At 46.1% G+C, this 24,702-nt stretch overlaps 1 protein-coding gene across 1 annotated transcript; it reads left to right on the top strand.

Moving 5' to 3' along the window:
- The first annotated feature begins 396 nt into the window (after positions 1–396).
- LOC126176665 (uncharacterized) lies at positions 397–24,340 on the top strand. Its single transcript, XM_049923823.1, has 3 exons — positions 397–448; positions 13,077–13,979; positions 24,102–24,340. Exons 1-3 carry the CDS (start codon positions 397–399, stop codon positions 24,338–24,340), a joined length of 1,194 nt encoding a protein of 397 aa, XP_049779780.1.
- Positions 24,341–24,702: the final 362 nt, after the last annotated feature.

The raw sequence follows: 24,702 nt of genomic DNA on the forward strand, positions 1-24,702 counted from the left end.
ACTAGAATCTGCATTTCTCTATTGGTTTCTAACCGTACTAACTCAAGACTGAATAAAAATAAGCCATATATTACAGATAACCGTACGCTGTTTTCGTTGTTCAAAATGCCATATTATGTTGTTAATAGCAGAAAATCACATACACATTGGAATGTACCGTAAGCAGTGGTAAGAACATTTATACTTCACTTTGGTAAGTTTGTTTTGTGATGTGTGTGGAAATTTCACATGGTCTACTATTTGTTTCTGAGAATACAAAAATCTGAGTGCTTTGTCATCTGCCATCAGATTCTTTACCTGTAATAGGTACACTGTGTGAAATGTTCTATCCAGGCACACATGCAGCTGTCCTTTGCAGATGGTAATCAGTGGTAGTGTAACTTGGAATCGCCGGATATGACTGTCTGCCTAACAATTTTTTTTTGTGCTCCACTTTTAATTGTTGCACGTAAGTACTCAATAGATTTTCCAACATTTTAAAGCTGTGAAACCTCTGTCTTTTCGTTGGCACATAAAATTCACTTATATAGCAGGTTCAGAATCATAAACAGTAAATTTAGCAGTTTCTTTTATACTTCGTGAATATATTTTCCATCCTTCTTTTTGATCTGGGCTTTGGACCAGCACTGGTGAAGTTAAAAATATATCTTTATGTTGTCTTTTGCTTTTTTATATTTTTTTCATTTTCTAAGTTTTTATCTGATAGCATTGTCGTATTCGTTCTGTGCTGCAATTGGCAATTTGTTTCTGTGTGGTAATTTTCAAAACTGGGAATGATACACACCTTGCAAGTTTTACATTCGTACTTGCTTTTTTTATGCACTTTCTGTTTCCAGCAAACAATGCATCTAGACATTAGCCTATTTTACTAAGAATGCTCACTTGTTATACTGTTTGGAAAATGCCTTCCCAAAAACCTTTGAGGATTATCATCAGAATACCTTCCCCTGCCAGCTTTTCTGCACTCTGATGCATACATTTCTGGAAGTTCCCTTACCAGCAAAAGATGAACTCTATCAGTAACGTACTACCTGTTAGTGACCTGTGAAGGACATGGGCATTTAAAACACATAGATCAAGAATGTGCAAAACAAACTCCTTATACCAGTTCATTGTTTTTCGTATACATCCGTCAGAGCTAAGCAGCCTATCAGAATGGTCAACTGATACCAAATTCAAGTTATATTCTACAATGATTTGTGGTTTCTTAATTTTCTCTCTAATATTCCTGTCAGTCTTTCCCTTGTCAACAATTTCTGTGGTGTTACATGTGATCAATGTCCACACTTCCCTTTTGTCACACCACTTTATTTGTTAGTGCAAATAATTTTAATGCCTTTCCATTTCAGTTTCTACAGAACTTTCAGCATGTTGCATCTGTTCTTCTGGATAGCGCCACATGCGTTTGTCCCATGAGTGTGAAGCCAGGAAAATTTCTGCGCTTAAGTACCAATTATCGAGGTAGTGGGTATTGACCACGTTCTAAAAACAGTTTTATTAGTGTAGCCACTACATCACTACTTTTCCTCAAATTGTGGAACTTAGTTTCTGTTGATGTCCCTGTAGAAAAATGAAATCTAAGACAGACAGTCTTACAATCACATAACACAAATGTTTTTCGTCTGAATATACTCTTGTTTCAATGGAATGAATTGTGTGAAAGATAAGCATCCTTTAAATAATAACAAACTTTCATCATTGCAGAGTTTCTTATGTGGATTAATTGCACAATGGAAAGCTGTACAAACTCTGTCATCAGTGTTCCTCATTTTAAATAATTAATCTCCTCCAGTACTGGCAGAGTTGTCACTGAAATTTAACATTCTCATAAATAACAAAAAACTGTCCCATGACATCATTTTCATTGAAGTCAGATTCATCATTAAGACATGATTTCTTCATAGGTATTTCACCATCACTTTCTGAGTCTTCAGATTCAGAAATACTAACATGTCTTGTTGAAACACCAGACTGCATTCAAACACTTGTTGACGTGGAAGGTTTATCACTACAGCTTTCCAATTCTGTGGAAGAGCTGAAACTTTCGTCAAAATCATATAGTTCATCCTCACTGTTGCTCCTTGTAAGAATCTACATGACTTCTTCCTCAGTGCACCAACCACGTCTTCCACTTTCTTTGTAAAACACGATAGGCAAAAAAGACTAAAGAAAATTCTGATGAACACAAACCTGTAGTTTGAAGCCTAGGCCCACAACAGACAGAGGTTCTTTTTTTTTGTGGTTTTAGGGCGCACAACTTCAATGGTCATTAGCGCCCTTACGACGTTAAGAATGCACCGCGAGGCACAAGTTTAAAACAACAACTAAAAGGGAAAACACGATAAAAGACAGACTGACAGGCATAGGATTAAAAAACAGCATCATCAAATGTCCTTAGTGAGGTTTGTCAAATTGATAAAACGAAGAACACGAGCAACTGCTCGTGGGTCATCCGCTAAAATGGCATCGAAAGTACCCGGCAGGTTAAGATCTAGACGCAGTGTGTTAAAATCTGGACAGGACATTAAAATGTGTCGAACCGTCAGCAAGTGCCCACATGGGCAGAACGGCGCCGGCGCAGCCATCAGCAGATGGCGATGGCTGAACCGGCAGTGTCCAATTCTTAACCGGGCCAAAACTACCTCCTCCCACCGAGAAGGGCATGAGGAGGACGTCCAAGCCACGGGAAGAGGTTTTAAGGCCCGAAGCTTGTTGTCTGTAAGTGCAGCCCAATCGGCGTGCCACAGCGATAAAATGCGCCGACAAATAACCCTGCTAAAATCTGACGAAGGGACACAACAAGAAGCTGTCCCAGGCTGGAGGACTGCAGCCTTGGCCGCGGCATCTGCAGCTTCATTCCCAGGGATACCGACATGGCCAGGGACCCACATAAAGCTAACCGGAGAACCGACGTCCACCAGCTGCCAAAGAGAGCGTTGGGTCCGGTGCACGAAAGGGTGAACCGGATACGGATCACTGAGGCTCTGGATGGCACTCAGGGAATCGGAGCAGTTGACATAAGCAGAATGTTGGTGGCGGCAGATGTAAAGAACAGCCTGGTAGAGGGCAAAGAGCTCAGCTGTAGAGACCGAACAATGGCCATGGAGCCGGTTTTTAAAACTTTGTGCCCCGACAATAAAAGAACACCCGACCCCGTCATTGGTCTTAGAGCCATCTGTATAAATGAAGGTCATATTAATGAACTTCGAACAAAGTTCGACGAAACGGGAGTGGTAGACTGAACCGGGGGTAACCTCCTTCGGGAGCGAGCAGAGGTCAAGGTGGACGCGAACCTGAGCCTGCAGCCAAGGTGGCGTGTGGCTCTCGCCCACTCGAAAGGTTGCAGGGAGTGAAAAATTAAGGTGTTGAAGGAGGCGACGAAGGCGAACTCCAGGGGGTAGCAGGGCAGAGACATACAACCCGTATTGACGGTCGAGAGAGTCATCAAAAAAGGAACGATAAGACGGATGGTCGGGCATTGACAGTAGCCGACAGGCATACTGACAAAGCAGTATATCGCGCCGGTAGGTGAGCAGCAATTCGCCAGCGTCAGCATGAAGGCTCTCTACGGGATTAGTATAAAATGCTCCGATCGCAAGTCGTAAACCCCAATGTTGTATGGAGTTGAGGCGGCGTAAGATGGATGGCCATGCAGAGGAGTATACGAAGCTCCCATAATCCAGCTTGGAGCGGACGATCGACCGATATAGATGAAGTAGGACGGTTCGATCTGCTCCCCACGACAGACCACTGAGAACACGGAGGACATTTAAAGAACGGGTACAATGGGTGGCCAAATATGACACATGTGGAGACCAGCTAAGTTTCCTGTCAAATGTAAGGCCTAAAAATTTGGTTGTCTCCACGATTGGGAGAGCAACGGGACCGAGTCGTAAGGACGGTGGGAGAAACTCTTTGTAGCGCCAGAAGTTAATACAGACCGTCTTCTCGGCAGAAAAACGGAAGCCATTGGCGACACTCCAGGAGTAAAGACGGTCAAGAGAACGCTGAAGACAGCGCTCCAGGACACGTGTACACTGTGCGCTGCAATAGATGGTAAAATCGTCCACAAAAAGAGAGCCTGATACATCAGCTGGGAGGCAATCCATTATTGGATTGATCGCGATGGCGAACAGAGCGACGCTCAAAACTGAGCACTGTGGCACCCCATTCTCCTGGCGAAAGGTGTCTGACAGGACAGAACCCACACATACCCTGAACTGTCGATCCATTAAAAAGGAACGAATAAAAAGAGGGAGGCAACCGCGAAGGCCCCATGTATGCATGGTGTGGAGAATGCCCGCCCTCCAACAGGTGTCGTAAGCCTTCTCCAAATCAAAGAACACAGCCGCGGTCGGGCGCTTCCGCAAGAAGTTATTCATAATGAATGTCGACAAGGTAACCAGATGGTCAACAGCAGGGCAGCGCCTACGAAATCCGCATTGTACATTGGTAAGTAGGTGTCGAGACTCGAGCAGCCAAACCAATCGAGAGTTAACCATTCGCTCCATCACTTTACAGACACAACTGGTAAGCGAGATAGGTCGATAACTGGAATGCAAGTGCTTGTCCTTCCCCGGCTTAGGAATCGGGACAACAATAGACTCGCGCCAGCATGCGGGAACATGTCCCTCAATCCAGATGTGATTGTATGTACGAAGAAGAAAACCTTTACCCGCAGGAGAAAGGTTCTTCAGCATCTGAATATGAATAGAATCTGGCCCTGGAGCGGAGGACCATGATCGGCCAAGTGCGTTTTCGAGTTCCCGCATGGTGAATGGGGCATTATAACTTTCACGATTCGAGGAGCGGAAGTTAGGTGGCCTAGCCTCCTCTGCCTGTTTGCGGGGGAGGAAGGCAGGGTGGTAATGAGCGGAGCTCGAAACCTCTGCGAAAAAGCGGCCGAAGGCATTGGAGACATCCGCAGGGGCCAAAAGGACGTCATTCGTGACCGTCAAGCCAGAAACTGGTGAGTGGACCTTAGTGCCAGATAGCCGGTGCAGGCTACCCCAGACAACAGAAGAAGGAGTAAAACTGTTGAAGGTGCTTGTGAAAGCAGCCCAGCTGGCTTTCTTGCTTTCTTTAATAATACGACGACACTGAGCACGTAATCGTTTATAATCGATACAATTCGCCACTGTAGGGTGGCGTTTAAAGGTGCGTAAAGCACGTCGACGAGCACATAAAGCATCTCTACATGCTGCGGACCACCAGGGGACCGGTACGTGATGTGGAGAAGAAGTAGGGTGAGGGATGGAATATTCAGCAGCAGCGAGAATGACATCCGTGAGGTGTGCGACCTGACGATCGCAGCTTGGGAAGGTTTGATCCTGAAAGGTCGCCCTGGAAGAGAAGAGCCCCCAGTCTGTCTTGGAGATGGTCCAACTAGAGGAGCACGGAGAGGGGGTATGCTGCAGGAGATGGATAACACACGGGAAGTGGTCACTCGAATATGTATCAGAAAGTGCATACCACTCAAACCGGCGTGCAAGTTGGGGAGTACATATAGAGAGGTCTAAATGGGAATAGGTGTGAGATGTGTCCGAAAGAAAAGTAGGGGCGCCAGTATTGAGGCAGACAAGATTGAGCTGGTTGAAAAGGTCTGCTACCAAGGAGCCCCGCAGGCAGGATGCTGGAGAGCCCCAAAGGGGATGGTGGGCATTGAAGTCTCCAGTTAACAAAAATGGTGCAGGTAGCTGAGCAGTAAGTTGCATCATGTCTGCCCTGGTAACGGCAGATGACGATGGAGTGTAAACGGTACAAAAGGAAAACGTAAAAGTGGGGAGAGTAATGCGGATGGCAACTGCCTGCAGGCCGGTGTGCAACGTGATGGGATCGTAGTAAATATCATCCCGGACCAGCAACATAACCCCTCCATGAGCTGGGATACCTACCACAGGGGGTAGGTCAAAATGCACAGAGGTGTAGTGTGCCAAGGCAATTTGATCGCATGGGCGTAGCTTCGTTTCCTGGAGGGCTACAACGAGCGGACGGTGAAAGCGGAGCAGCAACTTCAAGTCCTCTCGGTTGGAGCGAATGCTGCAAATATTCCAGTGAATAAGTGCCATCGTAAGAAAAGGAAGATGAAAGAAGGGGTCACCTCGAAGGCCGCTGAGGGCCTGGCTTCGAGCGAGCACTGCCGCCGCTATCAGTAGGCAGACAGTCATCGTCCATTGGGTCTATAGGTTCATCGGCCATCTCGGGAGGATGGCCGGGAGGGGGAGCTTCCTCCGCCGGTGAACGGCCAGATGTACGGCTACCAGCGGTGCGGCCAGGCGAAACGGATGACGGCCTGGGGCAGCAACCGCTGGGTGGCGCAGGAGAAGAAATGCGCTGTGGCGGAGAAGGAGAACTGTGCTTCCTATGAGCCTTCTTGGAAGGACGTTTGGTGGAAGTACCAGTCGAAGGCTGGGAGGTCGAGGTACGTAGGAAGTCTGCACGGGATGGTTCCTTCTTGAAGGCCCATGCATCTGACTTCGGGGTCTTCATCTTAGCAGAAGCTGATGAAGGGGCTGGCGTCTGTGGGGTGATGGGAGGAAGAGGAGACGTCGACCGCGCGATCTTAGCACTGGCCGAATGGACGACTGTGGTGCTGAAGGTCAGATCGCATGTCTGGGTTGCCACCTCCCTGGTAGTCTGAGGAGAGGCGAGGACAGTACTGTATTTCCCCGCTGGGAGCAGCGCGGGCTTCCTACTAGCCAATAGCTTGTGAGCAGCCGAGGTGGACACGTTCTCTTTAACCCGAATTTCTTGGATACAGCGTTCCTCCTTATAGACAGGACAGTCGCGGGAGGATGCGGCATGGTCACCGTGACAGTTCACACAACAAGGAGATGGAGGTGGACAGTCACCCTCATGGGCATCCCTCCCACAAGTGACACATTTAGCCGCATTGGAACAAGACCGTCGAGTGTGATTGAAATGCTGTCACTGGTAGCAGCGCGCAGGTGTCGGGACATAGGGGTGAACAGAAATAACCTCGCAGCCCGCCTTGATGCGCGATGGCAGCTTAACACTATCGAAGGTCAAGAAAAGTGTCCGGGTCGGTACAAGGTCATTGTTGACCTTTTTCATGACCCTATGGACAGCCGTCATGCCGTGCTCGTCAGTCAATCCGTCGAGGGAGCTAGTATAGACTACACCACGAGACGAATTCAAAGTTCGGTGGGCCTCCACCCGGACAGGGAACGTGTACAGGAGTGTGGCCCGAAGCAGTTTTTGTGCCTGAAAGGCACTCTCAGTTTCTAGTAATAAGGTACCGTTACGCAACCTGGTACAAGATTTGACAGATCCAGCTATGGCATCTACGCCCTTCTGGATAACGAAAGGGTTGACAGAGGAAAAATCCTTTCCGTCCTCAGATCGAGAAACGACGAGGAACTGTGGGGCAGGCGGTAGTACTTTTGTCACTGGTGGCTGGTCACGTTTCCGTTTTTGGGCAGAAGTCGAGGGAGATGGAGTGGAATCCATTGCGGAGGAATCCCCCATGATTGTCAGCGTCTCCGATGGCGCGCTCCTTCGTTATGGGGACCCTCTCAGAGGGCACTCCCGCCTTAGGTAAATGTTTACACCTCAGGTCACACCTCCCGAGAAACAGACGGAGGGACCAATCGGCATGGTGAGAAGGTATCAGCTCAGGCAATCACCCCTCCCCGGGCCTGGCCTTTACCAGGGGGTACGTGCGTGCCTTACTTGTCTACCCAGGGCGGGGAATTACACGTTACCCCGTCACCGGCTACGCGTGCGAACGCGTGGGTCGGCCTTCAGGCACGCACAGGGAGGAAGGAAGAAGAGGAAAAAGAAGAGAGAGATGGAGAAAGAGGACAGACTGTCTCAAACGCCGAGGCGGAGACCAGAGAAGGCAAGGAGAAGAAGGCAAGGGAAAGAGTAAGGAAGACAGTGAGATGGAGAAGAACAAAGAATGGAACCAACCAAAGGAAGGAAGAAACGAGAAGTGAAAAACCAAAAATACCACAATTATAGGTCGTGGAACCGTCCGTCTCCGGACGCAGGCGCTAACTACCCCCTTGAGGGGGATGTACTCCTTTTAGTCGCCTCTTACGACAGGCAAGAATACCGCGGGCCTATTCTAACCCCCGAACCCGCAGGGGGAGGAGCAAGGAAGGGAAAGGAGCAAGGAAGGGAAAGGAGCAAGGAAGGGAAAGGAGGGGAAGGGAAAGGAAATGCAGCCCTGGAGAGAAAGAAGGCTGCAATGTCTCGGGGCCCCGTGCTCGCCACGCACGTATCCACAAAAGAGTTGTGGACCCCCTGGGGGTGAAGGGGGATTGTTTGTCCCCAAAAAGAGCATCAAATGACAGACGTCATCTCACTGGCACTAATAAACTCGAGAACGCGATCGGCTGAGCGCGTGTCATCTGCTAAAATGGACGATATTTCAGGCAACAGCTGTAGACGGGTGCGTAACGGAGTAAAATAGGGGCACTCAATTAAAAAGTGTCTTACCGTCCACAGCTGAGAGCAGTGGGGACAGAGTGGGGGAGGATCAGCGCTTAAAAGATGGCGATGGCTAAAAAGACAGTGCCCTATCCGGAGTCTAGTTAAAATTACCTCCTCCCGACGACGCGTTCGGGAGGAAGAGGTCCAAGCACAGGGAAGAGCTTTCACGTCCCGCAATTTATTATGGGGAAGTGTCGACCAATGTGCGTGTCATGAAAGAGCAACACGACCACATAAAACACTCCGTAGATCGGCGAAGGGAATCGTGCGAATACCAGGCTGAAGAAGAGAGACTGCTGCCTTGGCCGCTATATCGGCCGCCTCATTTCCACAGATATCAACGTGTCCTGGGATCCAGAGGAACGAAGTTTTCAAGAAAGTTTTCGGAAAGAGAACGTAGCAGTTGACGCACTGATCCCAGTCTTACTCCTCACTGCATTGGCTGTCTCATGCTGCGAGGTTATTTACACATAAGTGAGAAGACATTGCTGCATGTGGCCAAGCACTATTCTGGTTGACGTAATTCGTGTGTAATATTCTCTGCAATGCCTCTCTTTCTTTTGTTAAATGAAGCGAACTCTCTATCTAAAGCATTTGTCACCTTTTGTTCATTTTTGTCTCTGTGTGCTGTAAATCAGAACTTCTTTTTACATTTTAGATAAGATCTGAGTCACGATGATAGTTATTGATATATCTTTATTTATATTTTCAGGAGTGCCTGATGAGATAAAGAGGAGATTTTTTAAGGGTGTACCTCGACTTTAGAGACACTACTGTTCAGAGTGGACAAAGAATGAAGGTACTTAATTTCATTTGTTGTTTTTGCTGAAGCTAGTTTATTTACAGTTCACAATGAACTCGCCAAATACATCGTGGTAAAGCAAAATAAATACAACAAAAGACGTTCGTGAAAACATTATTAATTTACTTATGGATGTAGCACAACAAGATGACCTGTAAATTTCAGACACTCATATTTGAAGCAGAAAGACCACACATGGTGTCGGCGCACGTCATCTAATAAATACAACAGATGCGTAAGAAATGAAGCATTTAGCGACTGTTAGAATTGAAAAAAAAAATACAGAGCAGATGGCGTGGATATAGGCTGGAATTTTTCAGTACTTACAAAAATGAAGCAAGTATATTTTATGAATTAACGTACATGGAATGTCGATACTTCGGTTTTTGGATTTCATTTCCGATCAGTAGCGGAAATAAAACCTAAAAACAGAAATAAAGAAGGGCGACAGATTTAACCTCGTGTTGAACATAGAGAAACCATTATGTATTCGTTAAGAAATGAAACAGGTGCTTCATTTCTTGCGTCGCCGCGAATACATCAGCAGACTTTAAATTTCTTTAAAAACTCTGTCCTTAAAGTTTCATCCTCCTCGGACGTCCACATGTATATTACAATAGTATTTAATTACGTATGCTGTGACAAAACATGAATTTTAGTCGGGCGGCCGGAGCGATGGCGCTACACTCGACGCAATCTGTTGGGTCGGCTATCGAGTGGTGCGATGCGCCCGACGGTGAACGTTCATCGTTCGGTCGGTCAAAACACCGACACGCAGCCAATTTGTCGGATAGTCGGTGGTTGAGGCGCCACGAGAGGCGCTGCTGGCGAATCACGTGATCAGGCTGACCGCTGCGACAGACGAAAGGAAGAGCTGTGAATCATTCTTCCTGCTTTGCTGGTTGCCGAAGTTGTGAAGTGCTATCTCGAGTTGTTTTGAGGAGTTGGTGTTGTTGAGTAGTTTTCGCTGTTGTTGGAGATCTTGTTGTCATTGCAGTTTTTATTGCTGGTGTTTCCGTTGTCGTCCGTCGAGGTGTTTCCGTTGTCGTCCGTCGAGGTGTTTCCGTTGTCGTCCGTCGAGGTGTTTCCGTTGTCGTCCGTCGAGGTGTTTCCGTTGTCGTCCGTCGAGGTGTTTCCGTTGTCGTCCGTCGAGGTGTTTCCGTTGTCGTCCGTCGAGGTGTTTCCGTTGTCGTCCGTCGAGGTGTTTCCGTTGTCGTCCGTCGAGGTGTTTCCGTTGTCGTCCGTCGAGGTGTTTCCGTTGTCGTCCGTCGAGGTGTTTCCGTTGTCGTCCGTCGAGGTGTTTCCGTTGTCGTCCGTCGAGGTGTTTCCGTTGTCGTCCGTCGAGGTGTTTCCGTTGTCGTCCGTCGAGGTGTTTCCGTTGTCGTCCGTCGAGGTGTTTCCGTTGTCGTCCGTCGAGGTGTTTCCGTTGTCGTCCGTCGAGGTGTTTCCGTTGTCGTCCGTCGAGGTGTTTCCGTTGTCGTCCGTCGAGGTGTTTCCGTTGTCGTCCGTCGAGGTGTTTCCGTTGTCGTCCGTCGAGGTGTTTCCGTTGTCGTCCGTCGAGGTGTTTCCGTTGTCGTCCGTCGAGGTGTTTCCGTTGTCGTCCGTCGAGGTGTTTCCGTTGTCGTCCGTCGAGGTGTTTCCGTTGTCGTCCGTCGAGGTGTTTCCGTTGTCGTCCGTCGAGGTGTTTCCGTTGTCGTCCGTCGAGGTGTTTCCGTTGTCGTCCGTCGAGGTGTTTCCGTTGTCGTCCGTCGAGGTGTTTCCGTTGTCGTCCGTCGAGGTGTTTCCGTTGTCGTCCGTCGAGGTGTTTCCGTTGTCGTCCGTCGAGGTGTTTCCGTTGTCGTCCGTCGAGGTGTTTCCGTTGTCGTCCGTCGAGGTGTTTCCGTTGTCGTCCGTCGAGGTGTTTCCGTTGTCGTCCGTCGAGGTGTTTCCGTTGTCGTCCGTCGAGGTGTTTCCGTTGTCGTCCGTCGAGGTGTTTCCGTTGTCGTCCGTCGAGGTGTTTCCGTTGTCGTCCGTCGAGGTGTTTCCGTTGTCGTCCGTCGAGGTGTTTCCGTTGTCGTCCGTCGAGGTGTTTCCGTTGTCGTCCGTCGAGGTGTTTCCGTTGTCGTCCGTCGAGGTGTTTCCGTTGTCGTCCGTCGAGGTGTTTCCGTTGTCGTCCGTCGAGGTGTTTCCGTTGTCGTCCGTCGAGGTGTTTCCGTTGTCGTCCGTCGAGGTGTTTCCGTTGTCGTCCGTCGAGGTGTTTCCGTTGTCGTCCGTCGAGGTGTTTCCGTTGTCGTCCGTCGAGGTGTTTCCGTTGTCGTCCGTCGAGGTGTTTCCGTTGTCGTCCGTCGAGGTGTTTCCGTTGTCGTCCGTCGAGGTGTTTCCGTTGTCGTCCGTCGAGGTGTTTCCGTTGTCGTCCGTCGAGGTGTTTCCGTTGTCGTCCGTCGAGGTGTTTCCGTTGTCGTCCGTCGAGGTGTTTCCGTTGTCGTCCGTCGAGGTGTTTCCGTTGTCGTCCGTCGAGGTGTTTCCGTTGTCGTCCGTCGAGGTGTTTCCGTTGTCGTCCGTCGAGGTGTTTCCGTTGTCGTCCGTCGAGGTGTTTCCGTTGTCGTCCGTCGAGGTGTTTCCGTTGTCGTCCGTCGAGGTGTTTCCGTTGTCGTCCGTCGAGGTGTTTCCGTTGTCGTCCGTCGAGGTGTTTCCGTTGTCGTCCGTCGAGGTGTTTCCGTTGTCGTCCGTCGAGGTGTTTCCGTTGTCGTCCGTCGAGGTGTTTCCGTTGTCGTCCGTCGAGGTGTTTCCGTTGTCGTCCGTCGAGGTGTTTCCGTTGTCGTCCGTCGAGGTGTTTCCGTTGTCGTCCGTCGAGGTGTTTCCGTTGTCGTCCGTCGAGGTGTTTCCGTTGTCGTCCGTCGAGGTGTTTCCGTTGTCGTCCGTCGAGGTGTTTCCGTTGTCGTCCGTCGAGGTGTTTCCGTTGTCGTCCGTCGAGGTGTTTCCGTTGTCGTCCGTCGAGGTGTTTCCGTTGTCGTCCGTCGAGGTGTTTCCGTTGTCGTCCGTCGAGGTGTTTCCGTTGTCGTCCGTCGAGGTGTTTCCGTTGTCGTCCGTCGAGGTGTTTCCGTTGTCGTCCGTCGAGGTGTTTCCGTTGTCGTCCGTCGAGGTGTTTCCGTTGTCGTCCGTCGAGGTGTTTCCGTTGTCGTCCGTCGAGGTGTTTCCGTTGTCGTCCGTCGAGGTGTTTCCGTTGTCGTCCGTCGAGGTGTTTCCGTTGTCGTCCGTCGAGGTGTTTCCGTTGTCGTCCGTCGAGGTGTTTCCGTTGTCGTCCGTCGAGGTGTTTCCGTTGTCGTCCGTCGAGGTGTTTCCGTTGTCGTCCGTCGAGGTGTTTCCGTTGTCGTCCGTCGAGGTGTTTCCGTTGTCGTCCGTCGAGGTGTTTCCGTTGTCGTCCGTCGAGGTGTTTCCGTTGTCGTCCGTCGAGGTGTTTCCGTTGTCGTCCGTCGAGGTGTTTCCGTTGTCGTCCGTCGAGGTGTTTCCGTTGTCGTCCGTCGAGGTGTTTCCGTTGTCGTCCGTCGAGGTGTTTCCGTTGTCGTCCGTCGAGGTGTTTCCGTTGTCGTCCGTCGAGGTGTTTCCGTTGTCGTCCGTCGAGGTGTTTCCGTTGTCGTCCGTCGAGGTGTTTCCGTTGTCGTCCGTCGAGGTGTTTCCGTTGTCGTCCGTCGAGGTGTTTCCGTTGTCGTCCGTCGAGGTGTTTCCGTTGTCGTCCGTCGAGGTGTTTCCGTTGTCGTCCGTCGAGGTGTTTCCGTTGTCGTCCGTCGAGGTGTTTCCGTTGTCGTCCGTCGAGGTGTTTCCGTTGTCGTCCGTCGAGGTGTTTCCGTTGTCGTCGGTGGTGGTGGTGGTGGTGGTGGTGGTGGTGGTGGTGGTGGTGGTGGTGGTGGTGGTGGTGGTGGTGCTGCTGTTTGTGGTGGTATTGGTGGTGTTGGTGCTGCTGTTTGTGGTGGTATTGGTGGTGTTGGTGCTGCTGTTTGTGGTGGTATTGGTGGTGTTGGTGCTGCTGTTTGTGGTGGTATTGGTGGTGTTGGTGCTGCTGTTTGTGGTGGTATTGGTGGTGTTGGTGCTGCTGTTTGTGGTGGTATTGGTGGTGTTGGTGCTGCTGTTTGTGGTGGTATTGGTGGTGTTGGTGCTGCTGTTTGTGGTGGTATTGGTGGTGTTGGTGCTGCTGTTTGTGGTGGTATTGGTGGTGTTGGTGCTGCTGTTTGTGGTGGTATTGGTGGTGTTGGTGCTGCTGTTTGTGGTGGTATTGGTGGTGTTGGTGCTGCTGTTTGTGGTGGTATTGGTGGTGTTGGTGCTGCTGTTTGTGGTGGTATTGGTGGTGTTGGTGCTGCTGTTTGTGGTGGTATTGGTGGTGTTGGTGCTGCTGTTTGTGGTGGTATTGGTGGTGTTGGTGCTGCTGTTTGTGGTGGTATTGGTGGTGTTGGTGCTGCTGTTTGTGGTGGTATTGGTGGTGTTGGTGCTGCTGTTTGTGGTGGTATTGGTGGTGTTGGTGCTGCTGTTTGTGGTGGTATTGGTGGTGTTGGTGCTGCTGTTTGTGGTGGTATTGGTGGTGTTGGTGCTGCTGTTTGTGGTGGTATTGGTGGTGTTGGTGCTGCTGTTTGTGGTGGTATTGGTGGTGTTGGTGCTGCTGTTTGTGGTGGTATTGGTGGTGTTGGTGCTGCTGTTTGTGGTGGTATTGGTGGTGTTGGTGCTGCTGGTGTTGGAGCTAACAGTCACGGTAAGTGAACTCATATTTCTACACTGTTTATTTTTGGATTAGAGATTTGCTTTCTGTCATTGACTTCCAAATTCTTAACCATTTAACTCCAAAGGTCTGTGGTGAAGGCTGTGAGAAGAAAGTTTGCAAACCGAGCAAACGTGGCATAGTGTTTTCAGCATTTTCGGGAAGACAGTGAACGGATATAAATTTCGTTGTTTGTGATAAACAATCGCGAAAGCTAAATCGTATTTTCTTTTTGTAAATGTTTTATTAAACTCACGTATATTTTAGAGCAGTATTACTCATTGAAAAGTAAAGGTGGATCAAACGCGGCGGTGGGAGTGGCGGGGGGGGGGGGGGGGGGATGGGTGTCATAGGAGGCAGTATGGGCTGGGTAGTGAGGACGTGAAAGACGAAAAAATTATCACAACGCAAACGTGGAAATAAATTTAAACTGCTCTTACGAATTTCACTTTCTTGCCAGTAATAAAGAAGGGCGAAGGAGGACTATGGTTCATTTCTGTTGCAGTGCCCTAGCGCTCTGAACAATCTTGTTTCATTGATTCACTGTTTTTTCTAGCGGAAGTATGCAACAGCGCTGGAATAGATCTTCAGGAAGGAAGGAAGGAAGGAAGGAAGGAAGGAAGGAAGGAAGGAAGGAAGGAAGATTAGGTTTAAAGTTCCGTCGACATGGACATGATTAGAGACGGAGCACAAGCTCGGACTGTGTCAAGGATGGGGAAGGATATCGGCCGTGCCCTTTCAAAGGAATCATCCCGGCATTTGCCTGGAGCAATTTAGGGAAACCACGGAAAACCTAAAACTGGATGGCAGAACGCGGGTTTGAAACGTTGTGCTCCTGACTGAGGGTCCAGCGTGTAACAACTGCGCCACCTCGCTCGTTAGTGTTTGCATAAACTTCGATTACATATCGTAACTTGTTTGGACAACTGTGTGAACATTGCTTGCATAACGCAACTTGTTTGGACATGAGAGAGGAGCTGTAATATTATACTGCTGTTAATTATCGCCCTCTTGTCCGCCCAAATTATCAGCTACACTGTCCACCCCTGGTAGCTGAGTGGTCAGCGCGATGGCATGTCATACCTAACGGCCCGGGTTCTATCCCCGGTTGGGTCGGAGATTTTCTCCGCTCAGGGTCTGGGTGTTGTTGTCTTATCATTTCTTCCCCACCGACGCGCAAGTCGTCGAAGTGGCAACTCGAAAGACTAGCACCAGGCGAACCGTCTACCCGACGGGTGGTCCTAGCCACACGGCATATCCATTTACCGCCCTCTCAACTCGAATTATCCACTATAGGAAAAGGTCACCGTCTTGAGTAGCTAAGAAGATCTGGAGTGCAGACTTTCTATCCAGCACATAATTCATCTCAAAATCGTGTTATCCATGAATGCAAACAGATATTAGTAATTCCCCTCCCGTGGAGGGCTACATTAGAGCCTCGCTATACAAACTTTCTTTGAACAATTTTGTTTAAAATCACGAGAGCTACATTGAATTTCGTTTTTGTAAATGTTTTATTAAAATAGTAACTACCAGCATGATGTCACTTATTATACCGAAAGCTTCTAATACTGAATAGTTCCAACATATTTTTCAAATACTAGCATTAATAACAGTAATAATCTCCTAGAAATATTTTCGTAATCTAGATACGTTAGGAGCTTTTTATTTTCTACCCATCAAAAAAGTTCATATTAGCGCCTGAGCGGATGATCACAGTCAGCTTAAGAACGTCTTTACTACAACGTAGTTGCAGCATTGTCGTCCGTGAAGGGAAATATTACGGCTTAAACAGTGACTAAATAATTCGGATTTTGTTAAGCCTCTCAAGCGCAGTCAATGCTAAACGTCAGTGAGAATTCTGTAATGCCTCTCCCTTTCACGGACGCCTACCATATTGCGGGGTACGCAGGATGTAAACGGTAGCTTTCACAACGTACCACAGTGGTGCAGGGCAAGTCGAGACGAACAATTCGATATACTTCCTATGCACCAAGCACGGGAACTGCCTCATTGTCGGTAAATGTTACGTATTTCAACCTGTTAAATTTTTCAGTATGGAGCAGATATAAACACTGGGCTTAACCGCCTGTCAATTGGTTACCACAAACTCTATTTGCCTTTGAAACTTCCTGGCAGATTACAAAACTGTGTGCCGGACCGAGACTCGAACTCGGGACCTTTGCCTTCCGCGGGCAAGTTCTCTGCCAACTGAGCTACCCAAGCACGACTCTACGCTCCATCCTCACAGCTTTACTTCTGCCAGTGGCTCGTCTCCTACCTTCCAAACTTTACAGAAGCTCTCCTGCGAATCTTGCAGAACTAGCACTCCTGAAAGAAAGGATATTGCGGAGACATGGCTTAGCCAAAGCCTGGGGGATATTGCCTTTCACATTCGTTGATTTCGCCAGCTATCAATCAAATTGTGACCTTCCAACGTAACACAATAAAGCTCGGGTTGTGCAACGGATCAGTCTGTTACCACACACAACCAAGATTCGTGGGTGGGGGATGGCGTGGTGGCAATACCACGCTTTGACTTCAGATTGGCCTTCGTGAAACACCTAAGCTATAGGGTCTGCGTTTCATTCGATATTTTTCAATATTCTCTCCCTCTTTTCGCTAAAACAAAAACAAAAACAGAATAAAACATTTTTGTAGCATATATTATGCTGTTTAGCAGAAATGCATAGCATTAAAAAATTAGTCATCTGTTCTCGAGTTGTTACAGAAAGGCGTAAAAAAGAAATGATCTCCAACTACACTTCCTCACACACGCCCCTGCACCCTCCCTCCTGTCAGAATGTTTAGTACGTTGCTCATGGCACTCCCTTCTGCCACTGTATAAAAATCTGAGATGAATTATTTCCATATTCTGCCGGTGTCATCGACCACCGTCATCGACCACCGTCATCGACCACCGTCATCGACCATTATCATCGACCATTATCATCGACCATTATCATCGACCATTATCATCTTCTTCTTCTTACAGACTTCATTGAACCACTCCCATTAAATTTACAAAGGTTTATAGAATTTGTTGGTGTTCTGCAACGCAATTGTTCAGTAATTCAGTAAGGTGATTAATAACACAGTAGTTGTTCAAGGAGTGTTATAATTTATTGTTACACAAAGGGTGTTTTACTCTCCTGTCCGGTCAATACTTCTCTATTCTTTCGGATATTTTTTTATTCTTATGGGATGAATCATAACAGCCATTTTAAACATAAGAACATTCACCGGTATACTTGGGAAGTCAGGGGAACCAGATCTGTCATTGACTATATAATAACAGATCAGGAATTCAGGAAGGCTGTGAGGGACACGTGTATTCAGGGGATTCTTTGATGACACTGATCATTATTTCATCTGCAGTGAAATTGGGATTGTGAGGCCGAAAGTGCAAGAGGTCAGGTCCATATGTAGGAGGATAAGAGTGGAGAAACTTCAGGATAAGGAAATCAGGCACAAGTACATAACAGCGATCTCAGAAAGGTACCAGTTAGTTGAATGTAGTCAATTACAGTCATTGGAAAAGGAATGGACAAGGTACAGGGACACAGTACTAGAAGTGGCTAAAGAATGTCTTGGAACAGTAGTGTGTAAAAGTAGGATGAAGCAAACAGCTTGGTGGAATGATACAGTCAAGGCAGCCTGTAAAACGAAAAAGAAGGCGTATCAGAAATGGCTACATACCAGAACCCAGGTAGACAGAGAAAGTTATGTTGAAGAAAGAGACAAAGCCAAACATAATTGCAGCATCCAAGAAGAAATCGTGGGAAGACTTTGGAAACAGGTTGGAGACTTTGCTAATTACACTCCAGAATGGTTTTCCAGCAGCTTGACCCAGTCTTCAAAGGGAGGTAAGAAGAAAATGACAAGTATTTTGGACAGGTCAGGAAAACTGCTGGTGAATCCTGTGGATGCCTTGGGCAGATGGAGGGAATATTTTGAAGAGTTGCTCAATGTAGGTGAAAATGCGATCAGTAATGTTTCAGATTTCGAGGTAGAATGGGATAGGAATGATGATGGAAATAGGATCACATTTGAGGAAGTGGAAAAAATGGTCAATAGATTGCAGTGCAATAAAGCGGCTGGGGTGGATGAAATTAAGTCGGAACTCATCGAATACAGTGGAATGTCAGGTCTTAAATGGCTACACAGGATAATTGAAATGGCCTGGGAGTCGGGACAGGTTCCATCAGATTGGACAAACGCAGTAATCACACCAATCTTTAAACATGGAAACAGAAAAGATTGTAACAACTACAGAGGAATCTCTTTAATCAGCGTTGTGGGTAAAATCTTCTCAGGTATTGTTGAAAGGAAAGTGCGAGTATTAGTTGAGGACCAATTGGATGAAAATCAGTGTGGGTTTAGGCCTCTTAGAGGTTGTCAGGACCAGATCTTTAGCTTACGGCAAATAATGGAGAAGTGTTATGAGTGGAACAGGGAATTGTATCTATGCTTTATAGATCTAGAAAAGGCATATGACCGGGTTCCTAGGAGGAAGTTATTGTCTGTTCTACAAGATTATGGAATAGGAGGCAAACTTTTGCAAGCAATTAAAGGTCCTTACATGGATAGTCAGGCAGCAGTTAGAGTTGACGGTAATTTGAGTTCATGGTTCAGAGTAGTTTCAGGGGTAAGACAAGGCTGCAACCTGTCTCCACTGTTGTTCATATTATTCATGGATCATATGTTGAAAACAATAGACTGGCTGGGTGAGATTAAGATATGGGAACAGAAAATAAGCAGTCTCGCATATGCGGATGACTTAGTTGTGATGGCAGATTTGATTGAAAGTTTGCAAAGTAATATTTCAGAGCTAGATCAGAAATGTAAGGACTATGGTATGAATATTAGCATCTCCAAAAAGAAAGTAATGTCAGTGGGAAAGAAATATAAACGGATTGAGTGCCAAATACGAGGAACAAAGTTAGAACAGGTGGACGGTTTCAAGTACTTAGGATGCATATTCTCACAGGATGGCAACATAGTGAAAGAACTGGAAGCGAGAGAGAGCGCGCGAGAGTGAGAGGGGGGGGGGGGGGGGGAGACTCAGCTGGTCCCTAACGGGTTTCCGCACGCTGTGGTTAGGCTACTGTCACATTGTGTGCCACCCTTATACCTGCATTACACCATAAATCTGCGGAAGATCTTTTGTTGTAAAGGTCATGTTATACGGAACTGGCTGAAATGAAGACCTTGAAAGTTCAATAAAATTCCTTTACGTTGGATTTGGCGTTTGCCGGGAGCTTTCCATCGTTCACAAATGACCAGCAGACTAGTGGAGGTCTTAGGCCCATACAAGTGCATTGCAGAATGATAGCACATTACATGATCCCTGCATGTTCCTGCAGCAAGTGTATGAATTGAATAGAGAAGAAAGTACAAGAGCCGTAACTTTATTATTATTATTATTTTTTTCTAATTTCTTGGCTTTCGGAACGTGCCCATACAGCCAACCAAGTACAGGAAATGGTATTACAGTTAGTTTCGACAGTTGGTGCTAGACATTATTTGATTTCGTGTCCAGGTACGACATAACATGGGATTAACAGAGGTAGGATTCGACATAAAACAAGATTTACAATCAAGACACGAAAACAAGTGAACAGGACGAAAATGGAACACTAGACACATGGTGCTAGTATACTATAAAAATCCTACTGGTAACACAAATGATAAATCGCCGGTGGTACACATTTGGGATAGTCCAAGGTCAGTTCCCATTAATGCCTATATATCTAAATTAACAATAAAATTTTCTTTTTATGTCCTCTAATTGTTTCAGAAGCTTCGGATAGAGAACTGAATGTTTGTACAGGTCTGTAAGTACAATCTACACAGAACAAAACAGTTCACAAGAACTAGAGTTGTGTATTACAGCTACAAACATAGATACACCAGTATTCAGACAAGTACACATGGAACACTCAGAAAGTACACAGTGACATCAATTCAGAGACTATGTCCTGCAGAGTAGCGCATGGGGATACCGTCAGTTAATTGAGCTTCGGTCTTCCTCTGGCATTCTAAGTACATGAACCATTAATTAGCAGCTGTGAGCTGCATCTTCGTGTCGGCACTGCTGTCGAATTCGTGCGGTAGCTTGTATGTTGCTACAGCGTTCGATGTTACCGAGGTTCGGAGGCTGCTTGAGAACACATGACGAAGAGCCCGAAAATTACTTGTAAGGACGTTGATGTGACAAGTGCGCAGAGGACATTCTAGAATTATGTGGTTGGATGACGCTTATGTCGGGCCGATAGAAGTGTTTGTTGAACTTCCAATGATTAAATTTCAGCCGTAGTTTAATTGTTGTGAAGTTCATTGATATTTGTTTTTTATGATACCACGGAACTCTCGCATGAACTAACGTGTTGTGGTCGCCTTTGATTTTAGATGTCTGCGACCATTCCTCTAGTCGTGTGAAGTTAGCACCCCTTTTTTCGAGAAATATTCATTTTTTTCACAGTTCTTGTTAGATGTGCCATAGTTCTAGAGTTCTTTGCACAAAATTTCCATAGTTCTGCAGAATGTAACTAAGAAAACAACAATACTTGAAAAAATTTTCGTATCGAAAACATTCTTCGTCAATTTTCGCAAAAATTAAACTCGTACAACAGTTCTAAACAGAACTCCAAGAGTTGTATCGAAAGTCCCAGTAACACTTTTTTGTGCAGCTAATAGTTTACGAGATAATTGAAAAAATATACATTTCTGAAAAAAAAGGGTGCCAACTTCACAGTATGTGAGAAGATATTCTCCTTAAATTGCAGAGTTCTTAATAGATATGTAATAGTTCTTAATAAATATGAAATAGTTCTAGAGTTCTTTGTACAAAATTTGAATAGTTCTGCAGAGTATAGCGAAGAAAACAATGTATAACACAGCAGATTCAAGAACCCTTTCCTTCTGATACAATTCTTACTGTTGTCACAATAAATCACTTGTGCATAGATTCCAACTGTACTGATCATTACAAAAATATAGCCATTGACCAGCGGCGCACATTTCTTGCAGCGTTGTACAAAGCATTCAGATTTTCCGCTGTGAAAATACCACACTTAACGCTATTGTAAAATTTACTACGGATGGCTTCAGTTTATCTACAGTGTCAGCATCTATCGAATTATCTTCATGCAAACGTGATGCCAGGATCACACATTTCCCCTTTTTAAGTACAGAGGAAACTAGAGTTCAGTCTTGTGGAAGACAAAAAAGGAACTGTGAGCAGCTCTTCTTTTACGGATAGCAAACTCTAGATATATCTCATGCTTGTTTTTCTTCATCGTGCCAACAAATGAAAAATTCTCCCTTCATAGATATATTATCATTCCAGTACTAGTAAACCAGTTGTCCGCTTTCACATTTCGACCTGACTGATATATAGGTTTACACAGCCACAGAACAACATCAAAATGTTTATTGCTCATTGCTCAGTTGGTAAATCCTTGTGGTTGCAACACAGCGTATATTTCCAAATTGTACAGGTAAAATACTGAATAATCCACAGAAGCATAGATTTTAAATCCATACTTGTTTGTTTTGATAGATACATATTGGCGAAAACTGTACCTTCCACGGAATCCTTCCAGCTTCTTGGCTATTGTATCATTTTCTCCAAGGGTATAAGATTTCTGGTAGTTGCGTACAACCACAGTAAACATTTCCCGAATTGCTGTTAGCTTATCTAATTGTCTCCTTTCATCACGAAAAGCGCGACTGTAAAATCTCTAAGGCACTCCACAATAAATTTGAAACGTTTTATGTTCATTTGCGAGGTGAAATTTTTCAATGCCATCCCCATCAGTTCCACACAGATCTTCCAGGCTTTATCTGTTACTTGTGTTAGCAACAATTAAAAACCAGAGACTGATGAAGACTTTCAATTCAATAAAATCTATTGATTTTGCCCCTCTCTCACGCTGAAATGAAGCTTTGATGCTCTCGAAATGCTGATTGGAATACAAAACTACAATAGACAAATATCGTCATCTATGAGGCAATCACAACATCACAAAGGTTGCTTTGGCTGCGCCTATCGGTCCAGATAAATTTCAAATAATATTATCCTCTTCGAACAATATGCTTTGGATTTCTACAACATGATCTAGTGCATCCCACTTAAAATAATAAAATTCCTATAAAATAACGCAACCAGGCGCAGTGTATTAATTTGATATTTGACGTTCAGACAGCAGACACTGACGAACAAACAGTTCAAACAGAATTTAAGTGCATTTTACATTCTGGATTAGCTTTGTACCACTTATTACACTGATAAACAAATAAATTAATAACTGCAATTAAATACGAAAGGGCACAGTGGATAACAAAGAGCTATCGGCTCATATCTCATTAAGAGAGTATTAGCGTCGATACTGGATCATACAACAATGAAAGGCATACAGAGAAAGGAAGCTATAACGAGAAGGCGCCAGTGCACCAATGTTGACAAATAATTTACAGAATCACACAACAATGAAAAGCATACGGAGAGGGGAAGCTATTAACGAGAAGGCGCCAATACTGCAAATTGTTGGAAAGTAATTTACAGAAAATTTCGACATGTATCTGTGGTGTCACCGCCAGACACCACACTTGCTAGGTGGTAGCTTTAAATCGGCCGCAGTCCATTAGTACATGTTGGACCCGCGTGTCGCCACTGTCAGTAATTGCAGACCGAGTGCCACCACACGGCAGGTCTAGAGAGACGTACTAGCACTCGCCCCAGTAGTACGGACGACTTTGCTAGCGACTACACTGACGAAGCCATTCTCTCATTTGCCGAGAGACAGTTAGAATAGCCTTCAGCTAAGTCCATGGCTACGACCTAGCAAGGCGCCATTAACCATTTCTAGAGAGAGTCTCACTTGTATCATCCAGAATGCTGTATACAAATGATGGATTAAAGTTAAGTATTCCAGCAGCTACGTACTTTTCTTTATAGCATTCATTACGTATCCTGTTTCAGACCTAAGCAAGCCTGCGTGAGTTGACGCGTGCATTTTGGCCTCCTCCTCTAAAAACAGTGTCGGCACGTCTGCCGACACTTCAGTATCAATCTGAACAGCTGCGCCCGATGGAAGGATAATGAAAACTACGGTACGTCCCTGAGACCTCTCAAGACCAAAAAATAAAGCACAGCAACAATGCAAAAGCCGTACCACTACAACTGGAAACAATGAACACGTCAACTGCATCTTTTAAACAATTGGCAAGTGACGTCAGTGTAGCAGTTACAATAGAGGTAGCATCAAAGCTTCTCGCGGCAGCATCAAAGCTAATGACAACAACAGCTGCACTTCTTGGGTGGCGCGCGCCGCGTCGTGTGGCGCCGTCCAGCGCTGCATTTCGCTCCTTGAGCTGCCCCCAATGACTAAACGTAACAATACTACTCACTCTCATGCGAATCATCATTATGCTCGTTCAGTCAGAGCTCTTGTGCAGTTGGTGCTGTTGTGTAAGTGATACTTATGAACTGTAATACCCAAAAAGTACAATCTACCAGAACTGAAACGTCTTCTCAGCATGGAGGAATTTAAAGTAACCGATGATAGAGGCATTCAATTCACTCCGTCTCATTCGGCCTTCCAAAAACTGTCCGATGCCATGGCCGACATCGGCTCGAAAATGTCTTGAAAACATATTTACACAACAGTTAAAGAAGATCGTCATGATCATCTTACTTTTGTTAGAAACAGCTGCAGGCTGGAATGTTTCGTTGAAGGAAAAGATGACGACAGCAAAGATGAGTCGTGGAATGTTTTTGGTACTTCGTGCAAGAAGGACATGACAAAGCAATTCGACCTACTACTGTCAGCAGAAAAATGGTCTACCATAAAACCATCAAAGAGGAAACTGGGAAAGCCTTCAAGACTGGAGATAGGGATATGGAATTTTGTGTTTATAAATTTTATCAGCCATCAAATCGGTCCATGTGCCTTTTCTTTCAAATACGTGAAAGTGTGTGAAAGTTCAAGTACCTCTTGAAGATCAAAGGAAGATGTACAGAATGCGGAGCCACTTTCGAAGGGATTGCTCTGAAGGAGCCAAAAAAGGACAACGATATTATTCTGAACTGCAGACTTTCTAACTTTTCAGACGATAGAAATCACCGGAAAAGAAGACAACTTCGTGGCACGAGAAGACAACAGGTAGCTGCTAAATTGGTTGATAGCAGGATGCCTGCAGCTCTTTGGCGAAATTATGAAGCGAAAAATATGTCTTTCAGAGACATGATTCCTCCAAATTTACCAAACGCTGATGTCTTGAGAAAGGCTAAAGGAGAGGAAAGGGACAAACGATTTGGTATAACAACTAGTAAGCCTGTGAAAACCTGAAAACCTGCAAATCACAAAACATACAACCCATCGGGACGAAATTCACGGAATCGGATTGGACCCATTCTTCTGTATATATTGGCTGAAATATCAAAGTCAGTTGCACAAATATTGTCATCAAATCGATAGCAGTGTATACGATTCAGTAGATGCTACAGGTGGCGTTGCATTTCGAGTTATTTCACGATTTGGGGATCTGTCAAACTGTGTGGAAATTAAGTCAAAGTATCAGTACATGTGCATCCGCGAAGTAAACGTCACTAGTAAAGATCCAAATATCGTCAATCGATCATCAATCAGTTGCCCAGCATATCAGATGATATCCTCTAGGCATGACGCATCATTGTCATTTTTCTTTCTGG

The sequence above is a fragment of the Schistocerca cancellata genome, chromosome 3 (assembly GCF_023864275.1).
Source record: "Schistocerca cancellata isolate TAMUIC-IGC-003103 chromosome 3, iqSchCanc2.1, whole genome shotgun sequence".
NCBI classification, from domain to species: domain Eukaryota; kingdom Metazoa; phylum Arthropoda; class Insecta; order Orthoptera; family Acrididae; genus Schistocerca; species Schistocerca cancellata.